Genomic DNA, 27,792 nt, shown 5'->3' on the forward strand with positions numbered 1-27,792 from the left:
GTCATGCAGTTCACATGAAGGAGACTTATGCAAACATGACAGCCCTCCTCAACTCAATCAAATATGCTGAACACAAGTGGAAAATCTGTGTCGATGTAAAAGTCATCGCTGTACTCTTAGGTATGTAAGTGGGGTATACTAAATACTGTTGCTTTTTATGTATGTAGGACAGTAGGGATAGGAAATCACATTACATTCAAGCGGACTGGCCTGCAAGAAATCTTGACTCTACCGAGAAAAATGTCATTGCCGAGCCTCTCTTGGACACAAAAGATGTTCTTCTTCCACCGCTTCATATAAAGCTAAGTTTAATGAAAAATGTTGTCAAAGGTAAGAACCAGGAAGGACGGGCATTTAAAGGGGTTGTCCTGCGAAACAAAGTTGGGGTATACACTTCTGTATGGCCATATTAATGCACTTTGTAATGTACGTTGTGCATTAATTATGAGCCATACAGAAGTTATTCACTTACCTGCTCCGTTGCTAGCATCCCCGTCTCCATGGTGCCGTCTAATTTTAGGCGTCTAATCGCCCGATTAGACGCGCTTGCGCAGTCCGGTCTTCTTTCTTCTGAATGGGGCCGCCCATGCCGGAGAGCGGCTCCTCGTAGCTCCGCCCCGTCACGTGCCGATTCCAGCCAATCAAGAGGCTGGAATCGGCAATGGACCGCACAGAAGACCTGCGGTCCACCGAGGGTGAAGATCCCGGCGGCCATCTTCTCAAGGTAAGTAAGAAGTCACTGGAGCGCGGGGATTCAGGTAAGCACTATCCGTTTTTTTTTTTTAACCCCTGCATCGAGTTTGTCTCGCGCCGAACGGGGGGGGCTATTGAAAAAAAAAAAAGCCGTTTCGGCGCGGGACAACCCCTTTAAGTACTTAAGAGACAAATTTCCTAGAATGAGTGATGCAAAGATTAAGGAAGGTATTTTTTCTTGGGCCACAAATTCGACATCTTGTAAAGGATCCTGCGTTTCACCATATTTTGGAGGGAAAAGAAGAAGAAGCTTGGCAAGCCTTAAAGGAAGTTATTCATGGATTCTTAGGCAACAAAGGAGATGATAACTACAACTCAGTAGTGACAGTACTTCTGGAAAAATACCATCAACTCGGATGCAACATGTCCCTTAACCCCTTCCCGCTCCATGACGTACCGGTACGTCATGGAGCGGCTTAGGTATGTATGAAGAGAGGTTGTTTATAACAGCTGACACCCGTGGGCAATAGCCGTGATCGGCCGAGCCATAATCGGGGGTCTCGCCCGGCCCCCCCGCGGTGAGATTGGGGGAGCCGTGCAGGTGTCATGGCAGCCGGGGGCCTAATGAAAGGCCCCATGGCTGCCTTACCAGACTGCCAATCAAGTCATCCCCGTGGGGTGGCTTGATAGACTGCCTGGTAAATTGCAGTATGACGTAATGCTATAGCATTACATCATACTGCAGGAGCGATCAAAGCATCGCATGTTAAAGTCCCCCAGCGGGACTCCAAAGTAAAGTTTAAAAAAGTCAATAAAGTTTTTTTAATTGTGTAAAAAAAAAAAAAAAGGTTATAAAAGTTTTAATCACCACCCTTTTGCCATATCTATTATTAAAAATTCTTAATTATGACAGTGTAGAGGGATGTGACATTGAAGGAACCCAATATGGCCCCCTCACATATCGTTAGTCCCTGTAATTTGACAAGAAAGTCAGAAATATCTTTGATATCCTGCTTTCATGGAGAATTGGTGCAACACCCTGTTCAAAAAGCGGGACTTATTGCTGTATAAAGATCTCCTGCTAAAAAAGATGGGTCGATCTGCCAGCTTCTGCAGATTCTTATGAATTTTGGGCAGAGTGTACAAATAGGGCACGAAGGGAAAAACAGGCAGCAAAAAATCATATAGTTGTTTATCGATTCTACCTACAGACAATGCGTCATCCAGAACATCTCTTAGCTCATTCCTGTATTTGGTTGCGGGGTTACCTGATAACATCTCACATACAGATTTATCCGCTAATTGGGACATAATCTCTTGGTGGTAGTACTCAGCGTCCAGCGCCATGAATGCTCCTCCTTTATCTGCCTCCTCACCACACCACATTCTCCTTTGCTTAAAATATGTTTGCATTTGAATCGGTATTTTTGAGATCTCAATCTCAATAGGTCTTCGTTGACCGATTCAATGTAGGTGTCCACGCATGATCCACCCGCTGTGGTTGAAATTTGCTGCTCTTGTGCAGTCCTACCCCACCGATGTAAAGGTGTCACAGGGGTTGGACTGCGCACCACCAGCAGCTCCACTCCATGTAAGATTTGCAAAAAAGTTTTCAATTTTAATCTCTTGAAAAATGTCCTGCAGTCAATGTCCAGCTTGAACAAGTCCACTTGTGACACAGGAACAAAGGAGAGTCCTTTAGACAAGACGTTTATCTGAGAATCAGAAAGAGTTTTAGATGAAATATTTACCACTGACGATCTCACTGTGTGTCTGTGTTCTCTGTATGCTCCTTCTGCGACTTATGCCCCCTCTTTTCCTAGGGGTCTTGACTCGGTAGGCATCCTTGGTGAGCGATCTCCTAAAAAAGACTGCCCACTGGTTGTCCTTCGTGTTGGTTCCTCTGCCAAATCTGAGCCCGCTGATGACCATCCAAACTATGTATTGCCACGTCGTTGCTTCATTCTGCCCGGTCTTTAACATCTAGTTTGCCATGGCATCTGTTGCTTATTGGAAGGTCCCTGCCAAGTGTACACCTGTCCCAAACGGTAGTACTCCGTGTCACTTGCCCACTTAGATCTCTTGGCCATCTCCTATTCATTTTAAAATTTCTGGGTGGCTTTATTCACCCTCTCACTGTGCTCCCTCCATTCCTCTTCCAAAGTGAGAGAATGCGACTCTTGCTCAATAGTAGAGATAGCTGATGCTGTATCCGTGATTTCTACTTGGAAATACTCTAAATTCAATGTGTGGCAGGATCCTGCCTTTATGGATAGGTGACATGGCACAATATGGGTCCTCCCTGCCTTTGGGTACTGGATATGGATATGCACAGGGCACAACTAGTAATGCAGTGGTGGCTATATACTATGGGTTGCGCTACTAACATAGGCTGACTACATTGGTCAATGGCAGCCTCTTGACATGGAGTGGTATATAAAGGGTTAATTGGTATCGAGCATATTGGGTAATCATGCTACACTCGGGGGGTGAGATTGAGAAGATGGTCAGACCTGGAGTAACACTTTCCTTCAAAACATATAGAGGATGAGCACTGTTGTGTCAGTTGCCAAAGAAATGGGTGGTAGCATAAGTCTTGTGACCCGCAAACATTACATCCCGAGAGAATTGAGATGCCCAGTTAGGCCATAGAATTCTGTGAGAATTGAGGGTTAATACTTGACATGGAGGTGGAGTCCCGGCCACTGTGATGGATTGCACAATGATATCTCGCACATGCATACTATTGTATCGAGAGCACCATCCTCCATGATACTACAGGGAAGGAGCCTGCTATAGTGGGTCCCCTAACAGATCATGCTTATGCTTGGTGATGAAGTACAGAAGCTGGCACCTCATGGAACTACAGGAGATTAACTCTGTTCAGTAAGGCTGTTATGAGCTGCAGCAATCACCTGCATCTGAGGAGTGGGAGAGCCAATCAGGGTTTCGATCCTGGGATCGTGTTCTTTTAATGATTTGTGTTGGTTGATGATTGGAGTTCATGGTCTATGTATTATATCTATATACTGGTGGTGGTTTCATTGTTGGTATTGACTGGATAAAGACTGCGTGAGGCAGTTGAAACGTTGTCAGCATATGTGGACTTAATAAGGACAAAACATTTCTAATATGTGAGTATCGTGCCTGTGATACCCCTGATGCGGCTTTTTTTTTTATAAAGGACTGTGCTGTATTATATGGATCATGGATCCAGATCCATTTCATGAGCCGGCATCTTTCACCTGAAACAAGAAGCCTGCCCTCAGAATTTGAGGTACATCCAAGTGCTGCTACCATTGTATGCTTTGTTTCTATATGTTGTATTATTAATATGTCTTCAAGAAGTCAGAGAGAGGTCCATTGCTTCAATGGTAGAGTGTGGAGTGGCGGACACATGGGGGTACCTTCAACCCTCATGTGGTGAAGAATGGAAGCTGAGCAGAGGTATCCTGATGTTCCCATCCCAGTACGCATATTATTATATTTCACAACACTTCTGCTCGATTCGCAACCTGATTGGTTGTGTAGGTTGGGTGATTAACAGCGATTGGTTGCTTGGTTTGGGTGATTAACAGTGATTGGTTGATTGGGTTGAGCAGAAGTGTTGTGGAATATAAAAATATGCTCCCAGGACCTCTGCCTAGAGTGTGAGTGGAGAGAGGAGCCCGCCGTTCAGTGTTCAAGCTACTAATTCCAAGTGTGTGTCAGTGAAGTGTTGTGCTCCTCTGGTGTGCGAGTCCAGGAGCGGAGTCATACAGATAACTCAGCCTGTAGGTCCGGTTTCATCTTGTGTCCTGAAGCGTGTCTGTCCAGGAGCAGAGACATATAGATAACTAGGACTGTAGGCCTGGTGTCATCCTGTGTTCTCCATCCTGACCTTGCTCAACTGTTCTTCCTGCACTGGTGTGTGAAAAGTTACCTTAAGGCCTTAGTCACACGGGCGTTTTTTCGCATGATTTGCGGATCGCATGACGGATGCGCATCCGCAAATCACGTGACCGGGGCCCAGAAATCGCCCAAAAATCTGCTCCTAGCCGCGTTTCATTAGAAAGGGTCCGGAGCTGTCCAGCGCATTGCATTCAATGGAGCCGGCAATACAGCCGGCTCCATTGAAAGCAATGCGCTGCGGGTGAGCGCGGGATGAATTGTCGGGAAGGGCTTAAATATATAAGCCCTTCCCTGCAATTCATCCAGAAATGTGTTAAAATAAAAAATATATATATACTCACTTTGTCCCGGCAGCCGGAGTACAGCGCGGCCGTCCTGCAGTGGGTGTGAAGGGGGTGTGACTCAAAGCTTTCTGGATGAATTGCAGGGAAGGGCTTATATATTTAAGCCCTTCCCGACAATTCATCCAGTGCTGTCCGGCAGCCCATTGCTTTCAATGGAGCCGGCTATATTGCCGGCTCCATTGAATTCAATGGGCAAACATCATTCTTCTCTGCCACAGCTGTTACAGCTGTGGAAGAGAAGGATTTGTCTTCTATATGTTCTCAATGGGGTCGGCGCTGCTGCCGCCGGCCCCATTGAGCGCATATAGAGAAGAGAACAGGAATCGCAGATCGCAGATAGGTGCGATCTGCGATTTCTGTTCTATAATTTATCGGACGAGCGCATAAAAAGCGCTCATGTGTCCGATACCATTGCAAAGCAATGGTTTTAAAAAATCGCCGGACGCATGCGCATGCGCAAATCGTGCGAAAAATCGCCCGTCTGACTGAGGCCTCAAGAAGTAAAGTTCTAGTCACTGCCCTTTCCCAGTGATTGAGGTATTTAACTATAACTGTGTATGGACTCTATTATTTTTCCCGCCGGACAACCAAAAGTGTAAAGGAACAGAGGCGTCACTCACTCAAGTCCACTAAACATCCCTATACTTCTCAAGTCCACTACACATCCCTAACCAGGTAACCAAGCGGTGCCTTGGCTCCGGCCGTATGCGTCCCTCTGGGAAGGAGTTTGGTAGAGCCACTATGACAGGTGCCATCTCCTCAGTGTTGTGCCTTGTGTCTCTAGGACGCTGCACCTGTATATGCTTATACATGTACAGCTGGTATAAGTTATGCATCTTCCAGTATATAGTGATATGGAGCATGCTGGTATAACCTGGGTATCTCCTGTATATAATTATATATGTACAGCTCGTATAAGTTATACATCTCCTGTATATAGTGATATGGGGCATGCTGGTATAACCTGGGTATCTCCTGTATATAGTTATATATGTACTACTGGTATATGTTACGTATCTCCTGTATATAGTGATATGGAGCATGCTGGTATAAACTGGAAATCTCCTGTATATAATTATATATGTACAGGTCGTATAAGTTATACATCTCCTGTATATAGTGATATGGGGCATGCTGGTATAAGCTGGGTATCTCCTGTATATAGTTATATATGTACAGCTGGTATAAGTTATACATCTCCAGTATACAGTGATATGGAGCATGTTGGTATAACCTGGGTATCTTCTGTATATAATTATATATGTACAGCTGGTATAAGCTAGACATCTCCTGTATATAATGATATGGAGCATGCTGGTATAACCTGGGCATCTCCTGTATATAATTATATATGTACAGCTGGTATAAGTTATACATCTCCTGTATATAGTGATATGGGGCATGCTGGTATAAGCTGGGTATCTCCTGTATATAATTATATATGTACAGCTGGTATAATTTATACATCTCCTGTATATAGTGATATGGAGCATGCTGGTATAACCTGGGTATCTCCTGTATATAGTTATATATGTACTACTGGTATATGTTACGTATCTCCTGTATATAGTGATATGGAGCATGCTGGTATAAACTGGAAATCTCCTGTATATAATTATATATGTGCAGGTCGTATAAGTTATACATCTCCTGTATATAGTGATATGGGGCATGCTGGTATAAGCTGGGTATCTCCTGTATATAGTTATATATGTACAGCTGGTATAAGTTATACATCTCCAGTATACAGTGATATGGAGCATGTTGGTATAACCTGGGTATCTTCTGTATATAATACTATATGTACAGCTGGTATAAGTTATACATCTCCTGTATATAATGATATGGAGCATGCTGGTATAACCTGGGCATCTCCTGTATATAATTATATATGTACAGCTGGTATAAGTTATACATCTCCTGTATATAGTGATATGGGGCATGCTGGTATAAGCTGGAAATCTCCTGTATATAATTATATATGTACAGGTCGTATAAGTTATACATCTCCTGTATATAGTGATATGGGGCATGCTGGTATAAGCTGGGTATCTCCTGTATATAGTTATATATGTACAGCTGGTATAAGTTATACATCTCCAGTATACAGTGATATGGAGCATGTTGGTATAACCTGGGTATCTTCTGTATATAATTATATATGAACAGCTGGTATAAGTTATACATCTCCTGTATATAGTGATATGGGGCATGCTGGTATAACCTGGGTATCTCCTGTATATAGTTATATATGTACAGCTGGTATAAGTTATACATCTCCAGTATACAGTGATATGGAGCATGCTGGTATAACCCGGGTATCTTCTGTATATAATTATATATGTACAGCTGGTATAAGCTAGACATCTCCTGTATATAATGATATGGAGCATGCTGGTATAACCTGGGCATCTCCTGTATATAATTATATATGTACAGCTGGTATAAGTTATACATCTCCTGTATATAGTGATATGGGGCATGCTGGTATAAGCTGGGTATCTCCTGTATATAATTATATATGTACAGCTGGTATAATTTATACATCTCCTGTATATAGTGAATTGGAGCATGCTGGTATAACCTGGGTATCTCCTGTATATAATTATATATGTACAGCTGGTATAAGTTATACATTCTGTATATAGTGCTATAGACCATGCGGGTATAACCTGGGTATCTCCTGTATATAATTATATATGTACAGCTGGTATATGTTACGTATCTCCTCTATATAGTGATATGGAGTTTACTGGTATAACCTGGGTATCTCCTGTATATAATTATATATGTACAGCTGGTATAAGTTATACATCCTGTATATAGTGATATGGGGCATGCTGGTATAACCTGGGTATCTCCTGTATATAGTTATATATGTACTACTGGTATATGTTACGTATCTCCTGTATATAGTGATATGGAGCATGCTGGTATAACCTGGGTATCTCCTGTATATAATTATATATGAACAGCTGGTATATCTAAGCCTTTCATGTCTGCTGAGTCAGTGTATCTAAGCTCATCCTGTGTGGTACACCCTTGTGGAAGTGTATGTGATGCGGATGTTATCGCTGTAGGTAGGATGTGTGTTAGGTCATCAGGAAGACATATATAGCAGACAGTCTTTCATGTCTGTGTCAGATGTGGATCGCTTCCTCTTCTGAGTTTCACTCTGGACATCTTCACTCCCTGCAGCATCTCCGTTCTGCGATCATCAGACAGTAGCGGTGGCCGTGATGCGGTTATTCTGGAGCTTGGCGGTTCTTCTTCATGTAAGATGTAAGTTGTGTGACTTCTCATGTTATCACATTGTCTGTCATGTATGTGTGGGGTTGGGAAGCCGGTGCCAGCTAATGTGGGTAATGCTCATGCCAGCTAATGTGGGTATTGTTTCTGCCAGCTGGAACGCACCCCACAGGGTGCTGGCATCTATAGGTCTGATGCCGTCAGCGGGCATTACTGACACATTATTTGCTATGATTAGTTGATTTTTGATTTTTAGACGTCCAATGTGAAGATTTCTGCAGGAAGACGATGGTTGTAAATGGGGCGAATGGCGACAATGTGACGCTGGGCCTGGATGAGGAGAACATAGACGATGTCACCTGGATTTATAATAATAAAGCCATCGCATCCACGGGGCCACAGAAAGCCATCAATGTGACGAGGACCTACTGGGGGAAGCTGGCGTGCGACCAGGATGGCTTCTTAGTTATCATGAATCTGCGAGAGGAAGACGAAGGGATATACAGTGCAAGTATAAGGCTCCGCACCGGCGACATGTGTACAGCGCACTACCAGCTCCATGTGTACCGTAAGTCACCTGTCACCCCTGCGCGGCTTACCTCTCTGCAATAGATCATTACAGTGCCAGCCATGGTGTGCCCTCATCTAATACAGTGCCTGTCATAGTGTGCCCTCATCTAATACAGTGCCAGCCATAGTGTGCCCTCATCTAATACAGTGCCAGCCATAGTGTGCCCTGATCTTATACAGTGCCATGTATAGTGACCCCTCATCTCATACAGTGGCATGTATAGTGAGCCCTCATCTCATACAGTGGCATGTATAGTGAGCCCTCATCTCATACAGTGGCATGTATAGTGAGCCCTCATCTTATACAGTGCCAGCCATAGTGTGCCCTCATCTAATACAGTGCCAGTCATAATGTGCCCGCATCTAATACAGTGCCAGCCATAGTGTGCCCTCATCTTATACAGTGCCATGTATAGTGAGCCCTCATCTCATACAGTGGCATGTATAATGAGCCCTCATCTAATACAGTGCCAGCCATAGTGTGCCCTCATCTTATACAGTGCCATGTATAGTGAGCCCTCATCTCATACAGTGGCATGTATAATGAGCCCTCATCTTATACAGTGCCAGCCATAGTGTACCCTCATCTAATACAGTGCCAGTCATAGTGTGCCTGGATCTAATACAGTGCCAGTCATAGTGTGCCGTCATCTTATGCAGTGCCAGCTATAGTGTGACCTCATATAAAACAGTACCAGTTATCTATGCCTTCATCTTACACAGTACCAGCTAAAGTGTGCCCTAATCTCATCCCATATAGTGCCAGCCATTGTGTGCTCTCATCTCATACAGTACCAGCCATAGTGTGACCTCATATAATACCGTACCAGTTATTCATGCCTTTATCTTATACAGTGCCAGCTATAGTGTGCCCTCATCTTATACAGTGCCAGCCATAGTGTGACCTTATCTCATACAGTGCCAGCTGTAGTGTGCCCTCATCTTATACAGTGCCAGCTATAGTGTACCCTCATCTCATACAGTGCCAGCTATAGTGTGCCCTAATCTCATCCCATACAGTGCCAGCCATCCTGGACTCTCATCCTATATAGTACAAGTACTCTGTGCCATCATCTCCTACAGTGCCAGCTATAGTGTGCCATTTTCTTATACAGTACCAGTCATCTGTGTCCTCATCTCATACAGTGCCACCCATAGTGTGCCCTCATCTCATACGGTGCCAGCTATAGAGTGCCCTCATCTCATACAGTGCCAGCTATAGTGTACCCTAATCTCATAGAGTACCAGTCATAGTGTGCTCTCATAATACACAGTGCCAGCCATAGTGTGACCTTATCTCATACAGTGCCAGATATAGTGTACCCTCATCTTATACAGTGCCAGTCATTGTATGCCCTCATCTTATACAGTGCTAGCTCTAGTGTGCTCTCATCCCATACAGTGCCAGTCATAGTCTGCCCTTATCTCATACAGTGCCAGCTATAGAGTGCCATTTTCTTATACAGTACCAGTCATCTGTGTCCTCATCTCATACAGTGCCAGCTATAGAGTGCCCTCATCTCATACAGTGCCATCTATAGTGTGCCCTAATCTTATACAGTACCAGCCATAGTGTGCCCTCATATTACACAGTGCCAGCCATAGTGTGACCTTATCTCATACAGTGCCAGATGTAGTGTACTCTCATCGTATACAGTGCCAGTCATAGTATGCCCTCATCTTATACAGTGCTAGCTCTAGTGTGCTCTCATCCCATACAGTGCCAGTCATAGTGTGTCCTTATCTCCTACAGTGCCAGCTATAGTGTGCTCTCATCTTATACAGTGACAGCCATAGTGTGCCCCCACCCCTACAGTGTCAGCTTTAGCGTCACATTATCTCCCACAGTGCCAGCTATAGTGTCCTCTCATCTTACACAGTACCACCCATAGTGTGCCCTCATATTAGAAAGTACTAGCCATAGTGTGTCCTCATCTTATACAGTGCCAGCTATAGTGTGATATTATTTCCTACAGTGCCATCTATAATGTTCCCTCATCTTACACAGTATCAGCCATAGTGTGCCTCATGTTAGTCAGTACCAGCCATAGTGTGCCCTCACCTTACACAGTACCAGCCATAGTGTGCCCTCACCTTACACAGTACCAGCCATAGTATGAAATTATCTCCTACAGTGCCATCTATAGTGTGCCCTCATCCCATACAGTGCAAGCTATAGAGTGACATTATCTCCAAAGTGCCAGCTATAGTGTGCCCTCATATTACACAGTGCCAGCTATAGTGTGCTCTCATCTTACACAATACTAGCTATAGTACGACCTAATCTCCAACAGTGCCAACAGCACCCTCCATCCATTATTTACCAACTCCAAAATCGCAGACTTATTAATAATTAGTGGCATCTTTTAGTGCCCAATTCCTCCCAGCTCTGGGTGGCATTCAGGATTGGTGGGCACACTTAGAGGTATATGGATGGATGGGTGTCTGGAGGGAGTGGAGCTTGTTGTATCACTAATGCGAATAGTGTGCGTTGGTGTCTCCCGCTGGACTGTCATGTGTCATGTAGAAATTAGCAATGCAAGACCTATTACAACTGATGCTATAAATCTGCAGGCAGCAGAGGGTTAAATGTTGCAGCTGTCCATTAGCAGAACAGGAAGTTTGGGTGGTGAAGCTCTTCTGTACTGATGAGGTGATTGTTAAAGACATCAAGATGGAACTCGTGATCCACGACTGACCGTCTTCTGATTTCATTTCCTCAAACAAATGTCCCTATCATGATACAAAAGCCGCATAAACCCCAAGAGCTCACACTCCCCTCTCGTGATTTAGGGATGATCCAGTCATTTGTCTCCTTCAGATGTTGAGGATGAAGCGGAAGTGAACATGCGGAGGAAGGACGTGTGGGACACTTAGAAGAGCTTTACCGAAATCCTTTATTTGCTTCACACAGTATGTAAAGGCTGCAACACATGGGCCTAACAGCCCCCAATGCTACACTTGGGCCTAACAGTCCGCAATGCTACACTTGGGCCTAACAGCCCTCACAGCTAATCTTGGGCCTAACAACCCCCAACTCTACACTTGGGTCTAACAGCCCCGAACATTACACATGAGCCCAACAGCCCCCAACGCTACACATGGGCCTAACAGCACCCAATGCCACACTCTAACCCAGAGGCCCACACTCGGGCCTAACAGCCCTAACATTATACTTGGACCCAACAGGCCCCAATGGAACACTCGGGCCTCACAGCCCCAACATTGCACTTGGGTCTAAAAGCCCCCTACACTACACTTTGATCTAACAGCCCCCAACGCTACACTCTAATCTGACAGCCGCCAATGCTACCTTAGGGCCTAACAGCCCCCAACGCTACTCTTGGGTCTAACAGCCCCCAACAGTACACTTTGACCTAAGAGCCCCCAAGGATACACATGGGCCTAACAGCCCCCAATGCTACACTGTAATCTACAGCATCCAATGCTGCACCTGGGCCTAACAGCCCCCAATGCTGCACATGAGCCTAACAGCCCCCAATGCTGCACTTGGGCCTAACAGCCCCCAATGCTACACTGTAATCTACAGCCCCCAATGCTGCACCTGGGCCTAACAACCCCCAATGCTGCACATGAGCCTAACAGCCCCCAATGCTGCACTTGGGCCTAACAGCCCCAAATGTTAAACATGAGCCTAACAGCCCCAAATGTTAAACATGAGCCTAACAGCCCCCCAACGTTGCACAGGACCCTAACAGCTTAAACATCATAGTGGACCTAATAGCCCCGAATGCTACAGTAAACCTAATACCCCAAAACATTTGTTTGTTTTCTGAGGATAATTACCCTGCTGGGCAAATAATGCGTTACTTTGATAGATAAGACTTTTATGGACGCAGTGATAGCAAATAAGTTTTCCTTTGACTTTTATTACTTTTTTTAATAATTAATACAACTTTTTAAAACTGATTTTTACTTTTTGTTTCAGTCTCCAAAGGGGACAAGAACCTACAATGGTTTGATCACTCCTGCAGTATGATGCAATATCATAGTATTACATTGCCTGTCATATTGTGGTATATAATCTATAGTCAACCCCGTCACAGGCATGGCTTAATAGGCAATCTGCAACGGCAGCCCGGAGGACTTTCAGAAGGCCCCGGCTGCCATGGGGCATTTAAATGACGCTGTCAGAATTAAGAGTGACATTTAAAGGGTTAACAGCTGCAATCACTGGTCAAAACTGTTGTGGGCATCCGGCACCCACATTGTATGGAGCGGGATCATGGGCATAACTATAGTGGATGCAGTTGCACCCGGGCCCAGGAGCCTTAGGGGGCCCATAAAGCCTCTCTTCTCCATATAGGAGGCCTAGTTCTATTAATAAAGCATTATATTTGGGGCCCCGTTACAGGTTTTGCATTGGGGCCCAGGATCTTCAAGTTATGCCTCTAAGCGGGATCAATACTCCATCCCCCTCCATACAAACCCCAATCCCCCAAGTTGTAAATGTGTGTCCTGGACTATTCAACGGTCAAGGGGGCTTCGGCTTTGTTGTGCATGCGCTGTGAAGTACCACGTGTTGTGAGGGGTGCAGGGCTCCAGGGAGCAGTAGTGGAGCAGCGTCAGGCTGAACGAAAAAGATAGCTCAGAGATTCCCTGCTTTTAGCGAGCTTTCCCTATGGGTGTGGAAGCCTCCGGGGACCGATCCTCCATACCTCTTCAGAACGGACATGACACTGTAGTCTCTTAAATGTACAACGATGAATGTTTGTCATCATGGGGTAGAGGGATCTGAGGAATAAAGGCATCTTCATTTTGTGAACAGCCAATCACATGAGGCATGCATTGTGTTGGGTTCCATTGGGTTCCAAGTTGGGTTCCGTTGTAGAGTCGTGGTGCATCTAACTTTCTCAGCAGTATTATCAGAGCTCCAACTTCCAGGTGTAAGTGACATGGTGGCATTGCAGTCGCTTCCAAGGAGTTCAAAAACTCAACAGGGTATTGTACACCCTCTTCTACATTGATAGCAGAGGTGCATGTCAAAATTGGCCTGGTATGTCCCTCAAAAATTGTGCATTGATTGCATTCACTGCATTGTTCCTGAATGGCAAAATTGCTCAATCACAAAGCCAAGGATAGTAAATGTGCCTGCCTCGGGCAAATATCTGAGCAATGCCAGGGAAGGTTGTTATGCGCCAAAACTTGACATCTCGCCTGTGGCGTTTCCAATCTTTTGTGAATGTGTCACGACCACCAGGTCCTACAGAGCTGAAACCCAGTCTAAAACCTTCTGAAGCGCCCGATTTACGCATTTAGCAAATTAGGTGCAGATTGATCCAGTCGTTTAGCCCTGCATTCAGATCGGCACAGAGTATTTCAGAGCATTCAGCATGTGATTATAACAAATTTGCCTACTTTTCAGAATTGTTAAAGAGTCCCCCAAAATTAGATCTTCCAGAAGAGCAGAAAAGTCTTACAAAGGCTGGTAGAGCGTAGCTAAAGGCTCATGGGCCCGGGTGCAAAAGTTTATCTTGGGGCCCCCAACTTCTCTTAAACCTGTAACCTGGCACCACTAGGGAGAACTTGCTGTGTAAGTATACCTCGTACATGAATCAAGCTCCCTCTAGTGGCAGCTGCAGCTATGGCTGTGAGAGGAAGCACAATGGTGGCAGCACTGTTAATTGGAGTGTTTTCTCTGACACTGACTATGGGGGTACTTTGCAGTACTGATGATAGTAGTAACAGAGGCTTTGTTATGGGGGGGTGGAATTGTGGAACGGATTATCTGAATGTGATTCTTAAAGGGGCGCTAACTTTTCAGACAACTTTTACTCATCAACTAGCTTGTGTTAGGCTGGGCTCACACGAGAGGGTTGGATTCCGCATGTGGGAGGCCTGCAGCAGATTTCGGCTGTGAGCCCTGCCGGTGACCCAGCGTATGGCACTTAACTGAATTGCATATGACCGCGGAGGTTCGTAGGCGGTTATGCACAGTATAAGGGTTTTTTTGTTTGTTTGTATTTCCCACACTGTTGCTTAGCGATGACACGGGTACCGGCAGCCCATATGCAATGTTAATTGTGTATAGGCTGGGCGTCGCATACCTCTGTTGACATCAATGGAGGCCGACCGTGCAGATTTCGTGGTAACATACATAGTAACATAGTAACATAGTATGTAAGGCTGAATGAAGACAATGTCCATCTAGTCCAGCCTGTTTATCCTACTGTGTTGATCCAGAGGAAGGCAAAAAACCCCAAGGCCAGAAGCCAATTAGCCCTTTTGGGGGGAAAATTCCTTCCCGACTCCCTAATGGCAATCAGACTGTTCCCTGGATCAACCCCTAATAGTTCCTACCTGCCTGTATACCAGGATTGACACTTAACCTAATATTTATATCCTGTAATATACTTCTTCTCCAGAAAGACATCAAGTCCCCTTTTAAACTCCTCTATGGATTTTGCCATCACCACTTCCTCCGGTAGAGAGTTCCACAGTCTAACTGCTCTTACAGTAAAGAACCCCTTTCTGTGTTGGTGATGAAACCTACTTTCCTCTAATCGTAGCGGATGTCCTCTTGTTACCGTCGTGGTCCTGGGTGTAAACAGATCGCGGGAGAGATCCATGTGTTGTCCCCTCATGTACTTATACATGGTTATTTGGTCGCCTCTTAACCTTCTTTTTTCAGGGTAAATTATCCCAATTTGGATAGCCTCTCTGGGTATTCCAGTCCTGTCATTCCATGTATTAGTTTAGTTGCCCTTCTTTGAACCCCCTCAAGCACTGTGACATCTTTCCTGAGCACCGGTGTCCAGAATTGTATGCAGTATTCCATGTGAGGCCTGACAAGTGCCTTATATAGTGGAAGGATAATGTTCTCGTCCTTCGCCCCTATACCTCTTTTAATGCACCTCAAGACTTTATTTGCCTTTGCAGCAGCTGACTGGCATTGGTTACTCCAGTTTAGTCTATTATCCACTAATAGAGCATTCTGCAATTTTTATTCTGCTCGCAGTATATACAGTTTCTACCTGCAAGTCTGAAGGAAAATTCGAACATGCATGCTTTTTCTGTAATATACTTATGTTAAAAATGTTGTTTTACCACTGTAAATCACGTTTGAAGTGCCTGCCACTAGGGGTCTCCCTTCCAGCTTCTCAGCAATACATTTTGTCATTAGGTACACAACTTCAGTAACAACAAGTACACAGGGACATTTCCATAGTAACAGGTGGATGGGCTATCTTCACAGGTAGCTCCCTTGGACTCAAAAGCTGCAGGGTTACATGCCTGCAGACACTGTGATAATAGAGAGTGAGTGTATTATATACACACATTATAGTGGGTTTACTAAACATCTGTCCGGAATATATCTAAATGCCTGATCGTCCTGGGAAAGCAGAGGGATAGGCATTCAGAGACTGCCTTTATGCTGAGTGGATGGGAAGTCAGGACAGTAAACTTCTGGCAGAATGATAGGCTTGCTACATGCACCTTCCCTGGTTGTGGGCTGCAAACAGCAGTACAACAGAAAAATAGGGAGGACAACCTGAAAATAAAAACTTACAGACATGAGAAAGGGTGTGAACAGCAGGAAATGAGGATAAGGAGAACCTGGGGTATTGAAGAAAACTTGTTGAAAACTCACGCACAGTTTAAAAATAGGGAAGGATAGATAATATTAGTAAGGGTGGGTCTGCATAAGATAGTGAAGGAGCAGAACCCTCCAGCAGTACAGAGAATTTCAGGAAAATACTGAAAAGTCAAAAAAGTGTTGTTTTTTTTTTTTACTCCATGACTATATAAATTGTTAGTCAACTCACATGTTCATTACCATCTGCAGAGAAATTATCAGTTCATGATATCAAGATCGAGCATAACGTCCTCAGCCACCGACCCTGTCATGTGATCTTGACCTGTACAGCAAGTGGAACCAACGTGACCATCATCTGGAATGGCAGTGACATAAGTGTGACCCATAAAGCTGTGAATGTAACAGACCCAAAGACCCGTTATACCTGCACAGCCCTAAATCCCATCAGCGAGGCCTCCAAATCCATCACTTCTTGGGAATACTGCGAAAAAGGTAAATTTAATCAGTCATATTATAATACTGCTCAGTCTATTGCTGTTTGGAAACCGTCAACAAGTAGGTTTGATACTTTTAAAAGATTTCATCATTCTTATGTTTCTACCTAGTACCTTGAGTGCACATGGGTGTCCTGTTTTACACTGTGGGACTGATAAACTAATGGACACCTCAATAACCTCCTCATGGCATAAGACAAATAGTAGGGGGAAAATCAAAAGAAGCTACACCCCTATTATCATTAAGTAGTGGTTAGTGATAAGTAAAGGGACACCCAGAGGGTAAAGAAGAGGAAAAAGAGTTTTCACAATTCACTTAATTGATTAGAAAACGTCATTAATATTATTCTCATAAGTAATAATGAGAGATAATGAAATCTGTTTTCTTATTTCAGGAAACAAAAGCTGGATTGGAGTAATTATTTCAATTGCCGTTATTACTACTATTGCTGTTGTATTATACATATACCACACACGTCGGAGGAGGTATGATTTATAATACTTTCCCCTATATATAAGAATATAACTACTATAATACCGCACCCCCTATGTACAGGAATATAACTACTATAATACTGCCCCCCATGTACAAGAATATAACCACTTTAATACTGCCTCCTATGTAACAGAATATAAGTACTACAATACTGCCCCTATGTACAAGAATATACCTACTATAATACTGCCCCCTATGTACAAGAATATACTACTATAATACTGCTCCTATGTACAAGAATATAACTACTATAATACTGCCCCCTATGTACAAGAATATAACTACTATAATACTGTCCCCTATGTACAAGAATATAACTACTATAATACTGCCCCCTATGTACAAGAATATAACTACTATAATACTGCCTACTATATACAAGAATATAACTACTACAATACTGCCCCTATGTACAAGAATATACCTACTATAATACTGCCTACTATATACAAGAATATAACTACTATAATACTGCCCCCTATATACAAGAATATAACTACTATAATACTGCCTTCTATGTACCAGAAAATAACTACTATAATACTGGCCCCTCTGTACAAGAACATAAATATTATAATACTGCCCGCTATGTACAAGAATATAACTACTATAATACTTCTCCTATGTACAAGAATATAACTACTATAATACTGCCCCATGTACAAGAGTATTACTACTATAATACTGCCCCCTATGTACAAGAATATAACTACTATAATACTGCCCTGTATGTACAAGAATATAACTTCTATAATACTGCCCCCTATGTACAAGAATATAACTACTATAATACTGTTTCCTATGTACAAGAATATAACTACTATAATACTGCTCCTATGTACAAGAATATAACTACTATAATACTGCCCTGTATATACAAGAATATAACTACTATAATACTGCCCCATGTACAAGAATATTACTACTATAATACTGCCCCCTATGTACAAGAATATAACTACTATAATACTGCCTCCTATGTACAAGAATATAACTACTATAATACTGCCCACTATGTACAAGAATATAACTACAATAACACTGCTTCCTATGTACAAGAATATAACTACTATAATACTGCTCCCTATGTACAAGAATATAACTACTATAATACTGCTCCTATGTACAAGAATATAACTACTATAATACTGCCTCCTATGTACAAGAATATAACTACTATAATACTGCCCCCTATGTACAAGAATATAACTACTATAATACTGCCTCCTATGTACAAGAATATAACTACTATAATACTGCCCTCTATGTACATGAATATAACTACTATAATACTGCTCCTTTGTACAAAAATATAACCACTATAATACTGCCCCCTATGTACAAGAATATAACTACTATAATACTTAACCTATTGTAGGCATTTAAAGGGTGAATTTGTGGATGGGGTATACCTCCCTCCCAGGCTTTTAGTCTGGACAGGGTGACGCTCCAGTCCACAACTTCACCCTAGTTCTCTGGAAGCGCAGCTGTAGGCCCTGACCTCATTACTGAAGCATAAAAGACTGCAGCTCCAGGAAGCTGACAGCCTGAGGAGAAAACTGCTGAACACCTTGCATGGTGCAACTTCCTTTGGTGTCTCTGCGGGAACCTGAGCCCCCTGCGTGGTGCATATTCTATGGACTTTTCATGTTGTGTGCTTGGCGTGTGCTGCACAAAATAAAGCTTGGAGTGACTTTACCCACTACTTGGACTCCCATGTGTCGCTGCCATCCCTCCACGGGAGGATAAACTAGCATAGTTTGGTGTTTGGATGCGGGCAGCAATCCCGACTGCTGAGGGCAGCAGCGGATGTCCTGGGGGAGATCTGCAACCACGAAACAGGCGCCAACGCTGGCCATGGAGGAGCTACTAGCGTGGATAGACCGGCTTAAGAAGGGACAGAGCCCCAACTACAGCCAGGCCAAGGGAGACCGTACAGAAGTTCCTGCAGAAGATGACTTCCAACGATGATGTGGAGGCCTATCTGACCGTGTTTGAAAGAACCGCTGAACGAGAAAACCTCCCCATGGCTGAGTGGGTCGAGGTCTCAGCACCGTTCCTCACGGCGGAGCCGCAGAAGGCATACAATGACCTCAGTGTCCTCGAGGTAAGCGATTACGCCTGGTTAAAGGCAGAGATTCTGGCTCGTCTGGGAGTTACAGTGGCAGTTCGGGCCTTAAGAGTGCATAATTGGAGCTACACGGCCGACCAGTCAGCCAGGTCGCAGATGTTCGACCTTTATCATCTGGTAAAAAAATGGTTGGAGCCGGACATTTGCACACCCGCCCAGATGATTGACAAAGTCCTGGTTGACCATTACACCCGTGCCCTGCTGGCAGATCTGCAGCGCTGGGTCGGCCATGTGGGGCCTAAGGATGCTAATCAGCTGACAGAACTGGTTGATCGCTACACCGCGACGGAAAACTACGTCCATTCCATTCAGACCCCCGTTGCGAGTTCGAGACCTACAGGGGGTAGAAGACCACTGGTTGCCGGAGGGAAGCAGTGCCCTGGCAGGAAGGAGGTCATGCCAGCAGAGAGTGCTCCATTGGAGTCGAAAGGCTCAGATGGCCCTAACCAGTCTCCTAAGCAGTGGAAACCAGGACCTTTGAGGTGCTGGCAGTGCCAGGGGCTCGGACATGTGTTGGACTCGGGGAGCCTGGTCATCTTAGTGCATGCTAGTCTGGTAGCAGAGGGCTTCCTACCTGGTAAGCACATCAGTGTGTTTATACACGGTGACACAAGGGCAAATCCTATGGCATGTTGTAACTTTGAAACCCGTATCGGAACTGTGACCTACGATGTAGGTGTCGTGAAAGTGTTCATGCACAGTGTGATTTTGGGACGTGATTTTCCTGTGCTCTGGGACTTGTGGTGGGAAATGACAACCCCTTCTAAAGAGGCTGGCGCAAACCCAGCTGACCTTACACCTCTGCAGGAGAGCGGGGTGAATGTGGACATTGAACCTGGTAATATAACTTTTCCTTTACAGGTCTTGGCTGGAGATGATGCTGAAGAGGAAGTCTACCCCTCAGTTCAGGATGTGTCCGATCTGGAGGATGCGCCATAGAACTTTGGGACAGCCCAGTTAAGGGATTCCACTTTTGTTAATGCAAAAGAGAATGTCGAAATAAATGGTGTGTTACAGGAACCAGGTTCTGACCAATGGTTCCCCCATTAATAACTTGCTGTATAGAGTAACAATAATTGGCGAGAAAGTGGTGGAACAGTTGGTCGTGCCGAAGCCTTACAGACGCAAGGTGCTAGACTTCGCACATAATCATGTATTAGGAGGACATTTAGGAACTGATAAAACGCAGGATAGAATTCTTCAAAGGTTCTTCTGGCCAAGAACATAAAAGTGTACCGTGAGTTGTGCCCCACCTGTCAGTGCCCCACCTATGTCGCACTTACGCAGTCCCTTAGTGCCTCTCCCGATTATAGAGGTACCCTTTGAGAGATTTGGAATGGATTTAGTGGGTCCCATAGTCAAGTCGGCTAGAGGACATCAATACATTTTGGTCGTGTTAGATTATGCCACCCGATACCCTGAGGCAATTCCGTTGAGAAGCCCTACTGCCAAAAACATTGCACGAGAACTGTCCCTTATGTTATTCAGAGTAGGTCTTCCCAAGGAAATCCATACGGACCAAGAGACCCCGTTCATGTCCAAAGTAACAAAAGAATTGTGTCTCCTCTTTAAAATTGATCATATGCGAACCTCAGTATACCACCCTCAGATGGACGGGTTTGTAGAGAGGTTCAATAAGACCCTGAAGCAAATGCCAAAGTGGGTAGTGGAGAAAGATGGTCAGGATTGGGACTGTCTACTACCTTATCTCATGTTTGCCATACGGGAGGTACCACAGGCTTCTCACCATTTGAGTTGCTATATAGTCGACACCTCAGAGGGTTATTGGATATAGCCAGAGAAACCTGGGAGACCGAGTCTACTCCCTATAGGAATGTCATAGAGCACGTGGCTCAGATGCAGGACCACATTAATACTAGAATGGCCATTGTCAGGGAACACTTGCAGAGGGCCCAGGAGGCCCAAAGCAGAGTGTACAATCGTTCTGCCAGGGTGAGAACTTTTAGTCGCGGTGACCGAGTTCTCATCTTGGTACCTACAGTAGAGAGTAAATTCCTTGCTAGGTGGCAGGGCCCCTACGAAATCATTGAGAAAATACGCAAAATAAACTATAGAGTGCACCAGCCGGGGAAAAGGAAGCCGTATCAAGTGTACCATGTTAATTTAATAAAACTTTGGAAGTAGAGAGAATCTTTGGCTACCTCAAGCATTAGGAGGGGTGGGCCGTAGCCCTCCCTGCCAGATGTTAGAGTAGGTGAGGCCCTCTCAGTATGCCAACGGCAGAAGAGTTCCTGCAGAGAAACAGAGACAAATTCTCTGATCTGCCAGGTCGTACACACGTCATAAAACATGATATCGTAACTGAACCCAGAAAGAAGGTAAACTTAAAACCATACAGGATTTTGGAAGCCCGTAGGGAAGCGGTTTCTACCAAGGTTAGGCGCATGCTGGAACTAGGGGTGATAGAGGAATCAAAAAGTGCGTGGTCAAGCCCCATTGTGTTAGTTCCCAAACCGGACGATACTTGGAGGTTTTGTAATGATCTCAGGAAGTTAAACAAAATCTCCAAACTTGATGCATATCCCATGCCCAGGGTTGATAAATTCATTGGGAGGTTGGGTAATGCCAGATTTATCACCACGCTTGACCTTACCAAAGGGTACTGGCATACACCTCTGACTGACAAGGCCAAAGAGAAAACTGCCTTCTCAACCCCAGAGGGCTTGTTTCAGTACAAAGACATGCTGTTTGGGTTACATGGCGCGCCTGCTACCTTCCAAAGGTTAATAGATCGTATTTTGAGGTCTCACCAAAATTATTCTGCTGCGTACCTAGACGATGTCGTAGTCTATAGTACCGATTGGGAGAGTCACCTTCGAAAGGTACAGGCAGTCATGGATGCCATAAAAAGGGCAAGTTTAACCTTAAACCCTGGGAAATGTGCAGTAGCCCTGTAAGAAGCCAAGTACCTTGGCTATGTTACAGGCCATGGCGTCATTAAACCGCAGGTCAACAAGGTAGAGGCCATACAGGCATGGCCTAAACCTTTAACAAAAACCCAAGTCAGAGCCTTTTTAGGTATGACCAAGTACTACCGTAGGTTTGTGCCTAACTTTGCCTCCATGGCAGCGCCGCTTACGGACCTGACGAAAGGGGGCAAGTCGGTAATGGTGGCATGGACAGCCGAAAGCCGAGCAGGCCTTTTATAATTTAAAGTCGGCCCTTTGCCAACAGCCAGTGTTAATAACAAATGACTTCTCGAAAGACTTTATTGTGCAGACAGATGCTTCTAGTGTAGGGTTGGGTGCAGTGTTGTCCCAGTCCATAAATGGGGAAGAACATCCAGTATTGTATTTAAGCCGGAAGCTATCTCCTGCGGAGAAGAATTATGCTATTGTTGAACGTGAATGTTTAGCGGTAAAAAAGAAACGTTAAAGTACTATCTCTTAGGGAGGGAATTCAAGTTGGTGTCAGACCATGCCCCCTTGACCTGGATGAAGCAAAATAAGGAAAAGAATGCGAGGGTGACGAGGTGGTTTCTTTCACTTCAGAACTTCAAGTTTACCCTCGAAAGTAGACCAGGCAAGTCACAAGGTAATGCTGATGCCCTGTCTAGGGGTGTATTGTCTGATCACTAAGAAGACCCAGCACTCCGGTCTGGAGAAAAGGGGGAGGGGGATATGAAGGCATTTAAAAGGTGAATTTGTGGATGGAGTATTCTTCCCTCCCAGGCTTTTAGTCTGGACAGGGTGGCGCTCCAGTCCACAACTTCACCCTAGTTCTCTGGAAGCGCAGCTGTAGGCCATGACCTCATTACTGGAGCATAAAAGACTGCAGCTCCAGGAAGTCAGGGCCTGACAGCCGGAGGAAAAAACTGCTGAACACCTTGCATGGTGCAGCTTCCTTTGGTGTCTCTGCGGGAACCTGAACACCCTGCACGGTGCATATTCTATGGACGTTTCATGTTGTGTGTTTGGAGTGTGCTGCACAAAATAAAGCTTGGAGTGACTGTGCCCACTACTTGGACTCCCATGTGTCGCTGCCGCCCCTCCCCTGGAGCATAAACTATCACACTATGTACGAGAATATAACTACTATAATACTTAACCTATGTACAGAAATATAACTACTTAAATACTGCCCCCTATGTACAAGAATATAACTACTATCAAACTAATTCTATGTACAAGAATATAACTACTATAATACTGCCCACTATGTACAAGAATATAACTACTATAATACTGCCCCCTATGTACAAGAATATAACTACTCTAATACTGCCCCTTATGTACAAGAATATAACTACTATAATACTGCCCCTTATGTACAAGAATATAACTACTATAATACTGCCTCCTATGTACAAGAATATAACTACTATAATACTGCTTCTATGTACAAGAATATAACTACTATAATACTGCCCCCTATGTACAAGAATATAACTACTATAATACTGTCCCCTGTATACAAGAATATAACTACTATAATACTGCCCGCTATGTACAAGAATATAACTACTATAATACTGCACCCTATGTACAAGAATATAACTACCATAATACTGCTCCTATGAGCAAGAATATAAATACTATAACAATGCCCCCTATGTATCAGAATATAACTGCTATAATACTGCCTCCTATGTAAAAGAACATTAATATTATAATACTGCCCGTTATGTACAAAAATATGACTACTATAATACTGCCACTATGAACAATAATATAACTACTATAATACCGCCTCCTTATGTACAAGAATATAACTACTATAATACTGCCCACTATGTACAAGAATATAACTACTATAATACTGCCCCCTATGTACAAGAATATAACTTCTATAATACTGCCCCCTATGTACAAGAATATAACTTCTATAATACTGCCCCCTATGTACAAGAATAAGGCTACTATAATACTGCTCCTTATTTACAAGAATATAACTACTATAATACTGCCCCCTATGTACAAGAATATAACTACTTTAATACTGCTCCCTATGGACAAGAATATAACTACTACAATACTTATTTTATGTACAAGTATATAATTACTATAATACTGATCCTATGTATAAGAATATAACTACTACAATACTGCCCCCTATGTACAAGAATATAACTACTATAATAATGCTTACTCTGTAAAAGAGTATAACTACTAAAATACTGCTTCTATGTGTAAGAATATAAATACTATAACACTGCCTCCTATGTACAAGAATATAACTACTATAATACTGCCCCCTCTGTGCAAGAACATAAGTATTATAATATTGCCCGCTATGTACAAGAATATAACTACTATAATACTGACCTCTATGTAAAAGTACATAAATATTATAATACTGCCCGTTATGTGCAAGAATATGACAACTATAATACTGCCCCCTATGTACAAGAATATAACTACTATAATACTGCCCCCTATGTACAGGAATATAACTACTATAATACTGCCCCCTATGTACAAGAATATAACTACTATAATACTGTCTCCTATGTACAATAATATAACTACTATAATACTGTCCCCTAGGTACAAGAACATAACTACTTTAATAATGCTCCTATGTACAATAATATAACTACTATAATACTGCCTTCCTATGTACAAGAATATAACTACTATAATACTGCCCAGTATGTACAAGAATATAACTACTATAATACTGCCCCCCTATGTACAAGAATATAACTACTATGATACTGCACCCTATGAACAAGAATATAACTACTACAATACTTATCCTATGTACAAGTATATAACTACTATAATACTGCCTTCTTTTTATAAGAATATAACTACTACAATACTGCCCCCTATGTACAAGACTATACCTACAATAATACTGCTTCCTATGCACAAGAATATAACTACTATAATACTGCCCCCTATGTACAAGAATATAACTACTATAATACTGCCCGCTATGTACAAGAATATTACTACTATAATACTGCCCGCTATGTACCAGAATATAACTACTATAATACTGCCCCGCTATGTACAAGAACATAAATATTATAATACTGCCCGCTATGTACAAGAATATAGCTACTATAATACTGCCCCCTATGTACAAGAATATAACTACTATAATACTGCCCCCTGTGTACAAGAATATAACTACTATAATACTGTCCCCCTATGTACAAGAATATAACTACTATAATACTGCCCCCTATGTACAGGAATATAACTACTATAATTTTGCCCTAAGCACAAGGATATACAGTTATTACTATAGTACTGCCCTTGTACAATGGTGAGTACAAGGTTGGGCAGGTCTTAAAAAATATAGTGACTTCTATATTTGGGTGTGTGAGTGGAAACAGAGAATTTAGGAACATTGACAGAGAGAAGTATGTTATGAGGCAAACATGAAAGCAATTGTTAAAAGTAATTTCTATTAGTGTTCTGCTCTTTGGTAGCAATAATTCATGCACTAATAGAAATTCTCCACATTATTGAAGCCATAATCTGCTAATTGGACTAAATCTCATGAAAAGTTAAAGCTACTTACATATTTTTTTTATATTTGTATTACTATAGAGGCTGCGGATGGGCTACAGTAGTGAGAGACCAAACATAAACAGCCATCCAGGAGAAGTTATCATAGTGGCCTGGGCTAGATGAAGAAGAAAAGGAAACAACAACAATCAGAGAAGACAAAACCTGTGATCGCTGGATTTATAATAAGCCATCATGTTTATTGACATAGTGAGAAGAATATACAGATAGGGTGAATATTTGGAAAATATATATTCTGCAATACCGACCTCATGACAAGCTCAGCACCTCTACAATCTTCACCCGTTAACAAGCTACAAGTCCTGTCATGATGGGCTTCTTTACAAGCATTTTTCGGAGGTGTTCCTTTGCTCCGGATGGTCTCCAATACCAATGTGTAGTGTGAGAGGACCGGCTGAATGTTTAGTGTAGCTCTTACCGTAAAGCATTTTAATATTTAATTGCAGCATATTTATTGATAATATCAAACTGTAGGAATTCCATTAATAAAGCACAAGGGTGTCTCAAAAGTGTGGAAACACTCATATAGAATGAAAATGGTTTGTCAGACAGTGATGCAATTATGCATAGAAACTGTGGGGGAAGGGGGGAAGTCTGTTAGGCCATGTCACCATCATGACAGCCATTTTGAATGCTATCATCTTGGATTTAACTCAATTTTTTTCAATGAGAAGTGTTATGGTAATAATATATGTATTCTTTTATGTATTAGATATTTTAATATATTTCTCACATCAGCCTATGCAAGCACTATATATAATTGTACATCTACCTTCTTAGTAAATTCCTAGCAGCTAAATGGTTAATTTGTTCAATATTGTACACTGGTGTGTGTATGTTGGAATTTGTGCGGTATCTCCAATGCAGGGGGACCAGACCATAGCACTGCTCTCCAGATGTGTTTCTCATGAGAAAGACCTGGGATGCCCACCGCTTATAAGGGAGGGGCTGCTCCTTACCCCCTCCTTTGGATTCCTTGGTCTGGGCAGGGACATTGATAAGTCTATTCTAGTTTAAGATATCATGTTTTTAGTAGTAACACACACCTTAAGGCGTTAACATGTTTCAGTCATTACAAACTAAGCCAATTATGAGTTGTCATGATGTTGGGGGAGTGTATTTCTGCATCACTTTTGGGTATATCTGTACCGTGATGGTAAACCAGAGGGATATTGCCTTTGATACAGATGTGTGTGTCCCTGATATATATATATATATATATATATATATATATATATATATATATATATATATATATATATATATATACACGCATTCTGTTCTCAGTATAATTAATTTGGAGCAGACAGTGAATTAAGAGGGAATATGATTTTTTCCCATAACAGGAGGTAGGTGTGTCATATATTAAACTGATGGAGAATTTCCCCAGGAAAACAATAGTGTGCTTCATTTTAAAACATTTTTTTACTACTTCATTACTTTCAATGTGAATGATGGTGCTATCACATGCAGAATGTGATGAGAGATTATGTAATTTTAATTTAATAAATTGAGACCTTCCCTCTAGGATTTGCACATTTTGCTGATGCTCCTTTATTGACCAGTTCATGGAGCCTCTTGTCTGACTCCTACATCACAGTGCTGCTCCCTCCTTCCTCAGATCTGTCTTCTCCATGTCTTTGTTTCTTTTATTGCCTCTTCAAACTAACTTCATAGACACCACTGTAATCCTTCGCAGTCTCCTGAGTGGACATAAGCTTTTGCATATGTAACATTTCCTTCTGCTGATCACATATGCCATCCCTTATACTTGCCAGGAGGCCATTGGTGCATTTTTGCACTTCAATTAACTGCTCTAATGTGGCTTCCAATTCTAGTGGTCGCTGTAGAGATTCATCAGCC

General features: G+C 43.0%; 1 protein-coding gene across 2 annotated transcripts; it reads left to right on the forward strand.

Moving 5' to 3' along the window:
• On the forward strand, positions 1–27,061 carry LOC136633346 (SLAM family member 5-like). 2 transcript variants are annotated; one of them, XM_066609017.1, is made up of 6 exons: positions 1–120; positions 8,127–8,210; positions 8,434–8,745; positions 16,555–16,797; positions 17,195–17,285; positions 25,951–27,061. In XM_066609017.1, the coding sequence occupies exons 1-6, from the start codon at positions 15–17 to the stop codon at positions 25,988–25,990; spliced, it is 876 nt and encodes a 291-aa protein (XP_066465114.1). In that variant the 5' UTR covers positions 1–14; the 3' UTR covers positions 25,991–27,061. The 2 variants fall into 2 exon arrangements, with proteins under 2 accessions (XP_066465114.1, XP_066465115.1); XM_066609018.1 differs by lacking the exon at positions 1–120 and adding an exon at positions 282–330.
• The last annotated feature ends 731 nt before the right edge of the window (positions 27,062–27,792 follow it).

This window comes from Eleutherodactylus coqui, chromosome 6, assembly GCF_035609145.1.
Source record: "Eleutherodactylus coqui strain aEleCoq1 chromosome 6, aEleCoq1.hap1, whole genome shotgun sequence".
Lineage (NCBI taxonomy): Eukaryota > Metazoa > Chordata > Amphibia > Anura > Eleutherodactylidae > Eleutherodactylus > Eleutherodactylus coqui.

Excerpts from the sequence above, each read along its gene's own strand:
- LOC136633346 (XM_066609017.1), top strand. The coding sequence starts at position 15 with ATGAAGGAGACTTATGCAAACATGACAGCCCTCCTCAACTCAATCAAA. Across the intron at positions 121-8,126 it reads AGTCATCGCTGTACTCTTAG|CATCTCCGTTCTGCGATCAT; the intron begins GTATGTAAGTGG and ends CACTCCCTGCAG. Across the intron at positions 16,798-17,194 it reads TTGGGAATACTGCGAAAAAG|GAAACAAAAGCTGGATTGGA; the intron begins GTAAATTTAATC and ends TTCTTATTTCAG.